The 17,515-nt window shown below is 37.2% G+C and overlaps 1 protein-coding gene across 3 annotated transcripts in view; it reads left to right on the forward strand.

Annotated features, from left to right (window-relative positions):
* The window catches only part of CADM2 (cell adhesion molecule 2), a 670,542-nt gene that overhangs the window by 584,577 nt on the left and 68,450 nt on the right, over positions 1 to 17,515 (forward strand). For all 3 annotated transcript variants that reach the window (XM_055702988.1, XM_055702990.1, XM_055702989.1), the window contains one exon: positions 14,565 to 14,743. In XM_055702988.1, the coding sequence (XP_055558963.1) occupies positions 14,565 to 14,743 (179 nt within the window). The remainder of the gene's footprint in view (positions 1 to 14,564; positions 14,744 to 17,515) is intronic.

The raw sequence follows: 17,515 nt of genomic DNA on the forward strand, positions 1-17,515 counted from the left end.
AAAAAAAAAAAAAAGATTATAATAATCTTTGCTCATTAATAACTTGATATACCCTTCGGGTCTCAGCTGGCAGTGGGGATATCACCAACAGATGTAGTGTTGATTAAGGAAAAAAAAATAAAAGGGAACTGAAAATGCGGTGTGGCAGTAGTTCCCTCCTGTTCCCTCTTTCTTGCAGTCTCCACCATTATCTTTATGTGGCATTTCAGCATAGCCTATGTAAGCCAAGCTAGTTTCAGAAATTGTATATTTTTTACTCCTGTAATATGAAAATGTAAAAAATTTAAAATAAGTGGTGGTGAAGCTCTTCTGCTTTTCTGTTATTTCTGATAAATCGATATTTTCCCCAGCTCTTGTTGCCCTGGCTGGGGATGCAGTACACTCGTAAACTTGTATGAAGAAACACAATGTTATAAATGGATGTGAAGACATGCCAGTTAAGAAGATGTTATTTTCCTCTGTTCTGTGAAATGCATAGTAACTAAGGTGTGCACATCCTATCATTATGCTTTGCTGCTGCTTTTCTATCCCCAGCAGTACTTCATTAACATTAGGAGCATAGTTCCTGGCTAATCCCAGTAATTTTCAGCAGCCATTCTGATGCATCCACTTGAGCACCATATTATCTTAATACTGCTGACATTTGCATGTCTTTGAAATACATTTTTTTTAAATATTGTCCATTTAATCCACTGCAGTTTCTATCGTCCTTTGTTCTTATAGTCATGCTTTACTTACAGCTGATGAAAAAGAATAATCTACTAATTTCTCAATAGCTCTTAAAGGTTAAGAAGGAATCAACAAGGTGTAAACAGCAGCATAAGAAACTCGAAGATTTAGCTGTTTGAACACAGACTACATAATTAGAAACCTATAGAACTAGAATTATAGTGAAACCAGGCCATTAAGATTTCTATGTTTAATCAACGATTTTTCATGTGAATGAAATTCTTGGATGCCATTTATCATCTCAGCTGTATTCTGACAGAAAGGAAAAAGCCCCTAGGAACAGCAATAAAATATTTAAGCAAGGTGTGACAATTATACTTTATATTCTCTTATCTGTATATAGTTTCTCCTTTCCTTTCTGCTCCCCACCCCACCCCCACCCACCCCCGATATCATCTGTGAGTGTAGATCTTAGCTTATAAAACTGAAAGGAAAGGGATTTGTCTTTCTAATTTGCACATCAATATATGGCACTGATCCCAGGCAGAACAGGGGAAGGGCTTATATTACCAATGTGCTCCAGTACTGATCCAGAGTACTTCCAGCTCTGGAATTTAAAAGGAGCTCTCAGGGCATCACTGTTGCTCTGCTTAATCTTTTACCCATTCCCTGGGCTGGAATAATATCACTGGCGCCCTGAGTGGACTTCACTGCTTTTCCTGTGTGAGGTTACCTGGCTACCAGCATGAAGCTCGGGCTACGCTGACTTTTCATTCTCTAGATGAAGCAGGAACTTCACCGAGTCTGCCATCCCCCTCTGCCTGCCGCAGTAAGGGAGATGCACCTTACGGAGGAGGTCTCTCCCCCTTCACTTTCTTGCACAATCTCCTAAAAGCAAGGCTGTCACTTACCCTTAATTATTGATATGTTGTTAAAGATATCTTATCCATTGCCTGTGAGAGCTGTTAAATGACTGGATGGCAGATAATACATTGTGCATCCACCTGAACAGCTTGTTGTGCAATCTGTCTGTATCAGGCCTTCAATACAAGATTTCTGATACAAAAGCAGCATCTTTTCTACTTTACAGAAATTGGAAAACACTTTATATAATCTGTGGTCAAGTCTGGGCTGACCCTTGGATATTCTCTGCAAAATATTACCTGGTACCATGTCCTTGAGCTAGTGTCAGTGAGCTGGTGGTGGTGGCAGTCACTTCTGCAAGGCCTCCATTCCCCAGAAAGTAAGACAGATTTATGAGATAAGATTTTTTAATGTTTTTTTTTTTTTTTCTTTCCTGCTGCTGTACTGATGTACACCTCTCCTTCTTCCTTTTTAGCCTCAGGAATCTTTCTGAAAGAGATGTTGCGCTTCTGTGGAGGACCTTTTTTTTTTTTTTTTCCCTGGTTAAAAATTAAAAGAAATATACATTAATAAATAAACTGGCAACACAAAGTGAATGGTATAGCCATACATACCATTGTTTTCTATAGACAGAAGATTTTAAAGTGCACGTTTCTTGAACGCTGTTCATAAGCTGTAGAGGTTATAGTGTTTTCTCTGAATTTAAGATGTTTGGAGCCTCAGACTTTAAAATACATATAAAAAAGAAGTGTTGCAAATAGCTGGCTACTAAAAAAGTTCTAAAATACTAGGTATTTTGATTTGAAGTACAAAAGATGCATGAAAATATCCAGGTCACTTTTATAATAAATTCAAAGAAAACGAGGTCAGTGCCTGTTCCCTGACCTTCTAATGGTGTCTTTAAGAGAAGTCTAAATTTTTTGTTTATGGTATGCATCAGTGTGCCTGTGTTATTCAGTTCACTGTTTGCTCCTACATGATGGTCTGTCCTCGAAAGTTGTGAAATATGGAAGCCTCTTTCACCATCCTCCATATTTTTTTCTACATTTATAACTGATGGAAGGCAAAAATAAAGTAGTAGTTCAGCAAATTTTGCCATTTATAGGAGTAATTGCCTGCCTGGTGCAGGAATGTCTGAAGACTTGAGAAACTATATAGAAATAGAAATGTCCAATCTGTGAGATGAGACACCAAAAGTTTGAAAGTAGATGGAGCATCTGACAAGTGTGGGAGAGGTTTGAACAAAATGGAAAACCAGGTGAGGTTAGAGAATGAGCCCTATAAAGACTGAAGGCACTTACTGTTCTCTGCTATGAACACCCATTAAAATTATCACATCTGCAGCAATCCCAGTTTCTGGCAGAGGAAGTAGAAGAGGCAGATGCCCAAGAAAAAGAGTGAAGTAAATCAACAGCCCCTTAGAAAGCATAAAATGTTTTGAATTTTCATTTGTATCAAGAAGGTGGAGGGTATAAGCACAAGATTCTTCTCTTCTTTTTTCACTGTGAACATTCATGTATACGCAAGATGGAGTGCACAGCTCCTGTGCAAGAGACACGGATCTGTAACACCTTTTTTTCCCTCCCTTCATTTTCTTTCTTTTTAAGACTGGCCTAAAAACCCTACCGGTTGTGTTGCATCAGTGTGTGAATGAAAGCTGCTGTAGAATGAAAACTGGCAGCCTTCTCCTAAAAAATGTTTAGATACATGGTATATACATTGTATGCACAACTCATGTAAACTGCATGTGTTTCTATGATATTAGTCTAACTATTTAAAAATAATGCAGTTTTGAATTTATGAGCTCAGCCTACAAGTACGGCTATATCAAAATATTGGCAGGGCCTAGTAAGCACAAGGAAAATAGCAGTCAGTTTTAAATAGCAAAGGAGGAAAATAGAAGAAAAAAAATCCATTAGTGAGGACAATAAGATTTGAATATCTTGAAGAAAATTAGCCACAAGTTCTACCACTTAATCTGATGAATAAGTTCCATTAGAGAAATTAGCAAATTGGTTGGATACCAATAATAATAACAACAATAAAACACTTAAGGACTGTAGGAAATTTCACAATTCAACTGAAGAGTTCAGATCTCAAAAAAAACCCCAACAACAAAAAAAAAAAACCCAAAACACCAAAAAAAACCAAAAACTAAACCCAAAACACAAAAGAAGACCGTGCAAATAGTTTTGAATGAAACTCAAAAGAATTCCCATAGAGATGGTGTCAGGTTTGGAACTGAACCAGATGTATGCTTGAGGAAATATTCAATACCACCATAAATTAGTTTAAAAGTAAAATTGGGATGAAAAAATAAAGGATTTCTGAGGTCTTATGACGAAACTTGAACATGAGAGTATTGTTCATCAACAGAATAAAAATAGAAGTATTGTATATATATATTAAATAGTAAAGCTAGATTACCTTAGAAGAATATTATTTGGATTTATTTTCTTGTTTTAAAGCACAAACTTGGAGTCTGAAATAATTCAGAGATTTCATTGCACCAAAATAAGACTGGCAATCAGTAAGCAATTAACCATTCTTAAAACAGCTATAAAAACTGAAATACATTTTGCACTTCCATGAGAGTTAAAAATATTTTTCTACAGCTTATCATGAAACAGATGTCTGAAGCTACACTAAGTAGAAAAGATTGGATATTTAGAATATTTCGTAGATTTGCCTTCTTTAGAACTTGCTATTAGAAAATATGGTTTATGCACTGGAATAATATAAAGTATTACATCTTTGCATGACTATGAAAATGGTAGCTGAAGCAGGCAACTATCATGTAAACCAAAGGACTTTTGTTCTTAGTGATACTGATCCTCAGAGTGGGTTTGAATATAATTCTGAGTCTTACACTTTAAGAGCAGAAAATATTCTGGATGTAGTCTGTTGTTAAATACTAACAAAAAGTACGTTGAGTGAAAGTTATATTCCTTTCTTAAGAATTTTTATATAGTCACACTGTTTACTCATTTCAGTACTCTCAAGTCATTATGGTAGTGCTGGGTTAATTCTTGATTCAGATGTGGACAGAGTAATTCATTGATCAATGGACATAATGTCCTTGTTCATATGAATCAGAAAGGGCTCCACTCCAGAATGTATACCAGATTTGGATGGCTAGGATTTTAATGCATTTTCACATTTTAATGTATAATCTGAGCTGCTGTGGCATGGAAGTTCTAGACTTGGGAAATAAAGCATACTGTGTGGTGCAATACCTTTAGGAACAGTTTCTCAATATGGCATATTCAAAGAAAAATGTTTTGCAGAAATTATTATTGCTAAAAGATAGAAAAAATAGAAAGATTACTTTAAAAATACAAGCTGGATAATTTAAACAGTCAGCATGAACTGTAAGCCTTAAGCAGCAGCAGATGCCTGTCAGTTCTGATCTATCTTTACACGCTGGCACACAGCTAGGACCTTTTGTCAATAGTTCAGGAGTTTATAGTTAATTTTCATTTAAGAGTAATCAAGCTCTTTAAGACATAAAATCTGAATTTGTTCACTCTACAGGAGATCCATGTGATTTGTAGAGGCTATGAACTTTGCAAAAAGGTTTCTAGTTCTTATCTAAATTGAAGATAATAGGGTTTCTCATGTTAATCAGGAAACTAAAAATAAGCTTTTCAATTTATAGGGTAGAATTCAGCAAATAAATTGATATATGAATTTGAAGTTATTAATATCAGTTAGAAAAGCTGACTTTCTGAGTGTCTCTGCAAACCTTCCATTATTAAAACAAAATTTAGCTGTCTGTTGCAATGGAAGGGTAGGTCAGGATTTGCTGGTACCTCTGCTAATGGTGTTGGCTGTAGTAACAGGGGGCTCTAAGGGAAAGAACTGCCTTCTTTCTGGCTCATGTAGTAGTCAAGACTAACCTCATACCGAGGAGCTTCTAATGGGAAAGAAGGGAAGCCAAGTGTAGGGGAAAGGATTAATAAAGTTAGAAATACAAAATAGATTATATTTCTCTTCCAGAGCAAGATGCCAGCCTTGTTTAGAAGGACTTTTTTTTTCTCTAGTCTATTATGACCACATAGAGGAACTTTTAGGAGAGGTCTCCTTCAGAACTTACTGAAAAATGTAAGGCAAAACAGTTTGTCTGCATTCTTTAAAGACAGATGAAATTTGCAAGAGGTTAGCATGTTATTTTTATGGCATGCAATGGTAATTTCACTACAATGTGAGTAATAATTCTTGAAAAATAAAGGAGATTCCTTCTGATAGAGAAGAGTAGAATAGATAAGATATTCAGATAAAAGCCTTAAAAAAATGAATAGTATTAGGAGCAGCACTGCTGAAACTAGCAAAATAAAACATGTAACCTTAATGATTTATAATAGTTTCTTAGAAAACTTTATAACAAGAACAGTTTTTAATAAGATGCATTTTTAGGTAAGTGTTTTCCTGACTCTGAATAATTAGAGGTACTTGGGGTGATAAATGGTGTTAGCAACCGACTGTGCACAGTTTGATATCATGTCTCGCTGCACTTACTCCGAGTTGGCTGTTTGCATGCTCTGCTATTGGGGGCACAAGAAATCACTTAAGTAAGTAACTGTTATCCCATACTGCAGTGATGGCTTTCTATGTATTCCACTATTGAGAAAATCTGCTGAGCTGACCTCAGTTTTGATGCAATGCTCAATATCACAACAAAGCTTTTTCTGACAATGACCCGTCAGCCATATTGCACATTTGTCAGCTCTCTGATTTTGTGTTTCCTTCAAAGCTAAAGGACTGGCAGTGCTAGCACAACCAAACTGACCCTGGCAAAACACTGCTTGGCCAACATATACACAGTGATTCCTGATAATGAATTATAATTCTTTACACTATTTTTTCACTTATAATGTGGGTCACAGGAAGACAGTGGATCACCCACAGCAGTAAGCACACCAGTTTGGTGCCCTCTTTTTCCTCCTGCATTAAACTTACCTTAGGGAGGATGGTGCTTTGTGAACAAGCATAGGAGGCTCCCCCACATCTGCCTTCATGTGGCAATGGATTTTGAGTTTATTTAAATGAAATTCTGGACTACATCTTATAGCACCTCCCTTACAAAGTTGGTAGGGGTTTTTTGAGACAAACTTTTTGTCCATCTCTAGCCTCCCTGCTGCTTACAATAATAGAATACAAGGGATATTTCTGATGCAATTCACTGATAAGTTATGTTCTCATTTCATATAAGTTCTCTTGTTGATCTGTCTCATGACTATGAGAAAGCCAATCTCCAAAATATTATTCACAGCAGGTTTTTTATACTTCTTCAGGAACATTGTGAATAATACTGGAATTGAGAAAGAAACTTCATATACATAGATAGATACATAGATAGATAGATATGGATTATGCACTTTTCAGGATATTTGTTTGATACTGACTTCTTGAAAATTGCTAACATAAAGGAAACATTTTGGCTCCGGGGGGAACAAGAAATGCACAAAAGGCAAAGGGAAAGACTAGCAGTAAGTAGTTTCAAAGAAGTTAACATTGATCAGTTGGTAATGAATTAGGAAAAAGCTATCCAGACAGAGACCAGCAGCATTACACAGCTGTGTTAAGGGCTGAAAGCCTTACATCAAATGGCATCCTAGACTCTAAAGATACTAAAGGATAAAAGGAAATGGGTTATCAGCCTGATGAGAGGGAGATACAGAAGGAAGGAGAATTATGGCAGCAAGAGAACAGTCAGGTTCTTACAGGCAAAGAAAGGTAGGTATTAACTGACCTGAAAGGAACCTTAAAATTGGTTGCAAGGAAAGATTAGCATGTAGATAGGGAGAAATATGAATATGAAAAATTACTTTTTTACATCTTAGCAATCTATGCTTTATATCTTTCGTTAAAAGAATAAATAACTTTGCTTTGAAAAGACTCTTCTTGAGTCACTTTAATCAGTTGCTGTCACAGACTGATGAGGGATAAGGACTTTTGGCTGCAAATTTAGTCTATCATATCAACATGGTTAGCAACTGCAATGCAGTGAGCAAATTGGAAGGTGAGAGGGCTGCCTCATTTATCCAGAGCAAGCTACAGGCAGGGAGGCCTTGTCACCCAAGTGCATTCGTGATGGACAAAAGAAAGGCTTTATCTGTATCCAGGACAGAAGGTAAGGAATGAAGAGGTTTTGGGAGGTTTTAATTTGGTTCGTTTTCTTCCCTTTTCTCCTTTCTTCCACCCCCCCCCCCACACCCCCCCACACCCCCTTTTTTTGGTGTTCTCTTTTTTTCTGTTAATGATGAATACTGCAACAGCATTTGAGATTCCTGTCACCTCTTTATCATTGAAGGAACTTTTTAAAAGGCATAATTCACTGCAACTGCCTTCAACAGTTCTTGTTCTTGTCGTCTTTATAGCTGTGAATTCCTGTCAGATTTTTGTGATATAAAAGGTAGAAATCTCTATTTTGTTGCCACGTCCTTTTTAACATAGGTTGGTAATTTAATTCTTAATTCTTTAAAAACAATGGTATAGAGCATCATAAATATTCTTCGGCTACATTATGTCTGCTGAGATGCTTAAAAGAGAAAAGTAGAGACAACTATAATACTCAATTCAGATGTTCAAAGCTTCCTTCTTAAAAAAAAGAGAACTTCATAAGAGGTACTTACGATGTTCTTTACTAATTCTTCTGGGGAGAAAAACACTCTGTGAAGGTTACTCAAGCTTTGCAGAACTACAAAATCACAAAGTTCTTATCTCATAAAATAAAAACCATCTATCCAAGGCTTTTATGAAAGGCTAGTGACTGAGGATATTGATGTTTTTGATAAATGAAATGCTCCCAAACCAGCTCATCCCAACATGACTCATCAGACTGAGACTTTATATAAACAAGAGGTTCCCTCAGGATTCAAACTTTCAACTGGATGATTAACTGTCAGAGCTAAAAACTCAGATTCTCAATACAGAGAAACTATAAATTTCAAATTAATGAAGCAATCATTCCCTTAGATGACTTTTAACATTGCAGCAGGATTTCAGCAAAAAATATTCTGATAGATGTGGTGATACCTTTTCCATTACTCATTTGAGCATAGCTGCTAGATTATGTTATTATGGACTTCAGAGAATACAAGTGTCCCTGTTTGGAGAAGTAAAAGACATTATTCAAGTGGGCCATACTCAGAATAATTAATTTACTTGTCTTGTTAGTGTTCCACAAATCCTTATTCCATCTTTTTTATATTTATCCACATTTGTTGGGGTCTGCAGCGGGTCTGCAGACAAGTTAGTTGACTTCAAAGACTTAGTCGTGTACCTTTAAGACAGCCACAAATTGTCAGGTATGTAAACAGGATGTGAAGAACCTGAACTTAGAACTGCAGCGTACGGGCACCTACAGCAACAGCAAATAGCAAGCAAGAAGAAGGACACAAAAACCAATCAGGGTCTGACACATGTACTGTCCAAGATATATAAATAATTTGTATATACAATAAAGGCCAAACCCAGCCATGCAGACGTAGTGTTTTTTCAGTCCGCCTCAATCTGCGAGTCTTTGAAGTCAACTAACTTGTGTGCAGACCCACTGCAGACCTCAACACACATTGGCTACAAAATTTTGAGAGGATGCTTAGATACCCAGATGGGTGATAATATCCTCAGTGAGACTGAGTATGTAAAAAGCCAGAACTGTAGGGTTTGGTTTTATTGCTGTTTTGGGAGCGTTTTGAGTGTGATCTTAGGGAAATCAAAAGGTTATCCTGTGTTAATATTATGGGCCAGTAAGTTATCTGAGTGTTGTTTACTACGGTCTCAGTGAAGAACACTTTGTACGTGAACTTTCTGTACACAAAAATCAGAGAAGGGCAACAAAAATGAATAGGGCCAAGAACTTTCAAGTGAGAATGGATTGCATTGCTCAAATTCACTTTGTTCAGAAGGAAGAGGTGATACGGTAGATCTATCATTTTTAAATTAAGGGTAAATTAAGATAAATATAATGTTTAGATATAAAGATATCACTAGAAGAGAGGATTATATGAAAGCACTGACACATCATAGTCCTTTGGTTCAGGATGGAGAAAGGGATGTAAAATTAACATCTGTTTTAAAATACTACTGTGTAACTTTAAATGCCTAGAATATAAAAAAGATTAATGTGAACTTAAATATTAACTGTTGACTTCCATGTTACTTGTTGAAAAGGTAAGTCTGTGCCTAAGAGTTCTTTTCTAATCAAAACTAGCTGTAGTTTTGAATTATTTTTTTTTTTTCCCAACACATTCCAGTTCGCCCTGAGCTTTCTCTCTGACTTATTTTGGAAGGAAAGGTTTCTTAGCCTCAAGATTAGAAAATAATTTTGCTTTACTTACAAATTTCGTGTTAACTTCCTTGCAAGAAAACTCCTGTAACATAAAACATGTATCATCCTAAAACATGATAACAGTTTTTTTATATCCTCGTTGCAGTCCCATTTCAGTTGGAATGGGAAAAAAGCTACCAAATTCTGTTGCTTTTTATGTCAAGTTTTGTGGCTAACATGAAGACAGTTAACAAAATATTTTATTTATATCAAAACAGTTCCTTTCTGCAAGTCAGTTACTGAAAGCTTCTGGGCCTTTCTACTAGGATTAAGCATACATTGTACCAAAGTCTAAGCCCATTTAGAAGTTCATCAGAGACAGCATAGAGTTCAAATGTATTTTGGGGGGCTGGAAGAGATCTCATTGGTCATAATTAAGGATATTTAGTATGCTTGTGATTAGTACCTCTGTCTTCTTTCAGTTTAACGCAGCCCTGATAGTGCTGCTGTGGGCAGCTGAGTGCAAAACCAAATCAGTTAAAGCAATGCATATTAGCCAAAGAAACAGCATGGGCTGTCACAGTTGAGCTGTGTCTTTGAAAGAATTTCTTCAGTACAGCATGCTTAATTTGTTTGTTTTTGTTTTAAAAGGTGTCACACTGGGAGCAAATTAGAATAGGTAAGCCAGAAGCAGAGCTGTGTTTTGGGGAAGAAAACAGCATCTTGGTGCTTCAGCTCTGCTACCTCTCTCAACCCAGTGAAGGGTCTCAGTGGTAGCACAGCTCATTTCCACTTAACTGCATCTGCATGGGAGGGATTAAACCTCGGCTATAGAAAAGCACCTCTCATCCAAGATGGGGAAAAAAGGCAGGACAGACTTGTTCTTTGGGTGACTGCATTGGTACCAGCAGGCTGCATGCTCTTGTTAAGACAGAGCAGGTCAGTGAGCTTGTTTGTGCCATGAAATGTGTGAAGGCAGTAATGTGCAATTGCATTAGTGGCCACAGTGCTAATCTTGACTTTATAGCGATTGTGCTCCAAAAAAAAGATGTTTTCAGGATTGTCTGAGAAAAATGGGCATTAAACTGGTGTCTTCTTCACACTTCAACTTGAAGTAAGCCCAAATGCAAGACACAGGGACACCCTGTTTGTTCCAGTCCGCACAGTAATAGATAGCATTATGGCAACTCCTTAGTATGTGATGAAAAGCTGAAATTCTGCAATATTAAAGATGTTTGCAATGGAGAAAAGTGTGCAATATAAGGAGTGTACATATTTGCCAGGTGTTTTAGAATATCAAACCTAAATATGCCCCAGTTAATCCAGAACCCTTTCAACATGTTGGGTAAGAGCCAGAACCACTGTCTGGTGTGCAACCATGAACACATTTCAATAGGATCAACAGTGGGGAATTCACACGTCTTTGTGCCTTGTGTCACAGAAAGAAGCTTCCCCATCAATGCTTCAGCTGCATTTGTGCTTTGGACAATGAAGGTACTAAAGGAATTATCAAGGAATAGCCAATATGCTCTAAATTTATGAGTCCTTTGCCCTTTTTTCTCATGAGTTTTCTCTTCCCCTGCCAATGATCTCAGAAGGTATCAAAATCAAACAGACAAAGAGAGGGAGAGAGGCCTATGCAGTACAAGGCTATCGTAACTTACAACAAGGTTATAATATGCAGAACCATTACTTAACATATCCTGCAATATTCATTGCCACTGCTAGGAGGTCAGTGTAAGACAGATAAAAGTAAATATCTTTTTGCACAGTGGGTAGGGAACTTCCAGAATTCATTGCTACAGGAGCCTGGGTTGACAGACAGTATAAGCAGGTTCAAAAAGATATTAGAGACATTCATAAGCAAGATGTCGGAATGCTAAGGAGATACAAAAGAGAACAAGAGATGCCCTCCAACATCCCTGTTAGAATGATTGTGGATGCTGGCAGAGAACAGGGGGAACAGACTGCGGGAAATGGCCACACTCACTTGCTTTCCTTAAACAGCCACTTCCCTTGCCACTGACCACAGCAGCATGCGGGCCTGGGCGCATGAGCATGTCTCATGTTCTTAGCTCACTTCTGCCTAACTAACGAATTGTTTAGACCAGAGCATCTCAAAGCTTCTCAGCAGTGCAGGCAAAATTTAATTTGGTGGCTCTGACAGAATTTCTTCTTTAGGCACCGTCCCCCCCTGAGAACAGTGAGATGGAGTCAGAGCTATGGCCAGCCACCGTGGTGTGTTGACTGTGGGTCAGCTGCCCAGGAATTGCCCTGCTGCTGCCACTAAGCCAGTACAGGATATCTTAACGTTAACTGTTAATTAGCAGCTTCCCTGACACCCAGAGAATGTAGATCTGCCTCTCTCTAAGCCATGAATTTTGTGGCAGCATCATTTTGCAGCCACAACTAAGCACTCTGTATAAGACTAGAGTTAGTATATTACAATGTGACAAAGGTCCCTGAATAATTTATATCTAAGGCTCCATTTCATACTTACTTGTTATCCTATGGGTTTTCCCCTAGGATATGCCATCTAATTTCAATTTAAAATGTAAGTTCCATAAATTACCACTGCACAGAAGTTGCTTTAACATGCCATTTATGAAGATAATGGTGCACATTGTAGCAGAAGTGTTTCAGAGTTTCCACTCCTGGGATTACAGATTCACAATAAACTGATAAATGGAAAACAATGAGGAGTTTCCTAGAAAATTGAACAAATCCACCTTAACATATCAAAGCAAATCACACCTTAATCTTGTGAACTCTGTAGGGCAATGTTTCTGCAACAGCACGGACATCTAGATTCCCTGTTCACATTAAGCAGAAACGAAGCATGTATATTGTCTGGCATGGTTTTTTAGATACCAGTTCTTTAAAGTCCACTCAGGAAGAGTATGAAGATATATTTATGGTATGGTAAAGTAAGGCCTATTACACCAACAGTTCTTAATCCTTGGTTTAAAATTATGTGAATCTTTATTCCCTCAGTATATGTTTTTTCTGAAAAAGTCATCATTTTGGAGAATAGCCAGTCTAGCTAACAACTTCAACAACAATTTAACAAGGTGTCATCCAAATATTACTAAAATATGTATAAATCTCTACTATCTTTGAAGAAAAAAATGTTACAGATTTTTTACTTACAAAATTAATATAAATTAAGTGGCATTAAGTACATTTCAGAAAAAATCGCTTTGTTTACATGTCTTGCCTAACTTAAAATCATGTCATTGCAGTCATTAGGACTATTTGTCTGCAGGAGGCCACAGTTTGACAAAATGTCTCTCCTTAGGTATTTAGATTTAATTCTTACTCTTAACACTTACTATATTTAATAGGCTTTAAAAGCTGCTTAAATTAATGAAATTAAATATTTCTTGAGTAAAGCTGGCAAGTAATTTGGCATCTACTGATGTTAGAACAGCATTTTATATTTTGTTTTATTACCTAGCCATACTACTGCAGACTTCAATTGGAAAATATAATGTAACATTCTCCTGCCAAATAAGTGTGCAAATCCAGAATTGCTTCTGACTGAAATGACTTAAGTAGTGTACCCAAAAGAAATGGATTGATAGTTGGACTGTGGTGCACAAAGCTACCAGATACAAGTAATGTACAGTGGATCCCCAGGCTGTATATATCTTGCTTAAGTGACTGGTATCTAAGGGCCTGAGATGCTCTGCTTGTGAGAGAGTCAGGATTCAGGTAGCCAACTTTTCATTCCCAGTCACGGACCAGTCTTTTTGGTGATTGCTCTCACATAAACTTGAAAATAGATCTTGTTATGTGTAAGTAAAGACCACATACCAGTAAAAAATACATGCTGGTGTGTGTTAGCCAAATCTCATGAAGTGTGGAGTTTCTGGAGTCTTTAGGAAAGAGGTATCACTTGCCAGTGGGAAAGTGTTTGTGAACAAGGCTGTCGGTTCCCTTCCCTGCAGTGCCCTTAACTTGCCTAGGGGGTTATCACTGTCAGTGCTTTGCCTTTGGCCTGTTTGATGTGAGTTAATGGGGCACAAGAGGAAAGGTTTCACAAAAGTAGGATATCCAGGATTTTAAGTTACATCTTTCATTGTTTGTGATAACATGTGTAACAAGCAATTATTTGAGGGAAGGATGCAGAAAGGGTGGAAAAAGGGATGGGCTGTGACACAGTGCCGCAACAGAAATAAATTTAGATTGTGTGTAAGATGTGCTACTTTGAGACTGATATGCCTGGTTGAGGAAAAACATTCAGTGCATGCAAGCACACTTGTGAATGTGAATGGCCTAAATAATTTTAGAATCCATTTACAAACCACTTACATATACCTCAGCCTGCTTGCATGATTTCTGATGCCTGTCAGCCACACAGGACCATATTGCTCATCACACCAATGGAAAGCTGTTTTCACTTAGCTTGCCAAGCATCTTGTTGAACTGTGGGTTCTGAAACCTCGCGAGAACTTTTTTTTTTTTTTTTTTTTAAATTTAGGAAAGATCTTGGCCTGTTCCAGTATTGTTCTGCTTCCTTTTCTGTTTCTCTTCTTTTCCCTGCTTGTTTTTTTTTCACTTTCTTTAGTAGTTCCCATCTGGGACAGTGAGTTTGTAATAGTGACAGTTCATTGTATTCAGTAACTCAAACAATCATGTAATATTCTTTGATGGCAGGTTACCATTTGTAAGTTTCTGATGCTACTGTTTCTGATGTATTGTGTTGTATATACGTGTTTCATGTATCTGATTAAATGCATTGCTCTGGATCCAACAGGCCAGAACCAGTACTATGGACAAAGGACGGTGGAGAGCTACCAGATCCAGAGAGAATGGTTGTCAACGGCAGGGTCCTAAGCATCAGTTTCCTAAACAAAACAGACAATGGCACATACCGATGTGAAGCAAAAAATCCTATTGGCCGAAACAGCACAGAATATGTCCTGATAGTACATGGTGAGTGTGTTCTCAATAGTTTTTTGATGCATTTTATGCATACGTAGCATTTCAAGACAACACAATCAGTTGCTTTTGATCATTACCAAAAAAATAGGATGAAAAAGCTGGAACTCTAATTGCACTTTTATTGATGCTATCATCTAGCTGTGGGGAGTGCGTTTACTTCCTTTTATTGGCATGCCTCTCTTCATACAGTTTAAGCAAAATATAGTCACTTATGTTGGAAAATTTTTGCAATGTAAGCATGTGTAAAAATCTTCTTCACTATGTCAGAACTGTTTTATAAATACTTGCCTCAGGCACACACTGTTCAGATAAAGCTGGTTGCAAAAGGATATATGAAGAAAAATATGGAAATACCAGAGAGATGGGTGCTTGAGTTTTTTTGTTTAGGTTTTTATAGGCCACCAAAGATAGGACATCAGATACTTTTCTTACACAAGTTACAGCCTGCTACTGAGAAACTTCAGCTTGTAAAGGTTAGCTGATAATCATCCGGCCTATTATGACAGTCAATGATCAAAACTATGTCATGTCCTAATTTCATGATACTTCTAATAAAATAAAAAAATAGGAGGGTTCACATTAAATTTCAGTTGATTTGTTTTCCTTAATTAATTAGGCAACAATATATGTCACATGGAAAGTATAGCTGGCTTTTACACTGATCATGAAATATAGGAGAAACTATAATGCAAGGTTAGCATTTGTCTTTAACATGGCTTTGCAATATGGATCTAGCAATCTCAAAACATAATGCCCTCTTATCACAGATATGTATGTGGTAATTCCTGGAAGATTATGAGTTCTGTAATTTGAATTTTAACCTAAGTGAATGTAGAGGTGAAAGCACCACTATAGTTTATGATGGTACTTTTTTTCCCTCTAGATTTTTTAAAAAATGCAACTTCTTGGAACTATGACAAAAGAAACTGAAACAATCTAATAAAAATTGTAGTTTGTAAATAGACATGCAAACTATATAGATTTTATTTGCTTATGATGAATTCAGGCATAACAAAAAACATGTTTATTTGATGTTTGTAAGGTCTCAAAACCATTTTTCACTAAAGGTTTAATCTGCCTTTAGGTATTTGGCAGAAAACTTCTAATAAGTGCTACTTTCAGCTTTCAGTAATGAGCTGTTTATTGGCACTGTGGATGGAATGTCATTTATCAAAAGAACCCCTTAGATTACTTTTTGTCTTTCTTAAAGTTCACTATTAGTTTATGTAGGATTAGTGGCACAAGTAAGGAGGAGGTCTTTGCATGAGGAATACAGATCCTGTACTGCTACGTGAGTATTTCTGTATTGAAGACAAACAGAAAAACTAAATCCTTTAACCTCTACTTACATCGATTGCTACAAGAAAAAAAAAAAAAATGTCTTTTACATCCTGGAGGTGGTGCTGTATTGGTTGCTGGCAGCAGGCACAAAGGGCACTGCCTTTGATGAGGTAATGGCTTCTGTGCTTACCAAATGTTGAAACTTCTGTTTGTGTTTTCTGCCCAAATTATTTCTGTGATTATTTCTGAAAACATAGCTGTTTATAATGGTAGATTTTTCCATCAGTAGTGACTTTGCAATATACCTCTATCAAAGAATATTTCACAATCTCCTATGTGTCTCTCGCATAGTGGCATGCCCCCTGTTGATCTGATTATCTTGCAACAACTTCCTGGCAGTCTGTAAAATCATTCATTATCAGGAAGGCATTCTGTTATGTTTGGCAGCACATTAGGCATGTTATCAGGTTTAGCTTGCACATTGCTGACCTTTTCTGTTATGAGTACCAGAGTTTTCTTAATTGCGTATCTGCAATTCCAGTGTTAGAACTAGAGAAAGTAAATGTCAGGTGCTTCCAAGCTTTCTGAAGCAGAGTACTGTGACAGAGTATGTGATGACGTTTAGTGCTTAACAGCTTACTGCCTTTCAGAGTCGTTAAGTTTAAGTACAGAAGGCACTGACACAATTATTTTATCAAATGTAGCACAATCAGCTGTATAGATCAATTTAAGCAGTCTTACCCCTTCTTTAGCTCATTACATTCGTGAATGTCTCTAGTGAAACAAAATCCTCCCCAAATTATACAATATTCTCTCTCTTACCCTCTCTCTTTCTCTGGGGGCTAGCAAACCTACTTTTTATCATTTTCTGAGATGTGTTCTTCCATTTAATAGAAGATGTATTTTTTTTTTTCTATATCTTCCTAAATATATCTGGGAGCATCCTTTGATTTCTCATGCCTTCCCCTGTGCCTAATGTATTGATGTAATTCTTTTGTCCTACCCCTTTGTTAGAGCTGATTTATCATATAAGTATGCCTTCTTACTTTGAATGTTAGGTCTCTAATACAAGCACCTGCCAGATTTAACATAAGGGGAAGTACGTTAGCAAAGATGTGGGAGAGGAGAGGGGAGGAATCTGCATGAGGAGAGAATCTCTGCACAAGAGATTCTTCTAAATTGCAGGTCAAGGAAGTAACGTCTAGGAAAAGTGACGTACCAGCTGTGTAAGGAGTGAGGTGTAAGTGCCCTGAGTGCTAGTAGCCACAGCCTTAATGGGGCCTCTGGAAGTCCAGCTCCACAGCTGTTAAACAACTGTTTTTCTAGGTAACTCTCGAGCCCAGAGGAGTTGCAGTGATTGAGAGAAAGAATGATAATGACATGCCTAGGTTTAAAGAGTGAGAATGGCTGATGTGGTTTTTCCAGGCAAGCTTGTGTGGGAAGGCACAGAGGACATCAGTGGAAGGTATCCTCTGCAGAGGC

The sequence above is a fragment of the Falco cherrug genome, chromosome 2, assembly GCF_023634085.1.
Source record: "Falco cherrug isolate bFalChe1 chromosome 2, bFalChe1.pri, whole genome shotgun sequence".
In the NCBI taxonomy this organism is placed as follows: Eukaryota; Metazoa; Chordata; class Aves; order Falconiformes; family Falconidae; genus Falco; species Falco cherrug.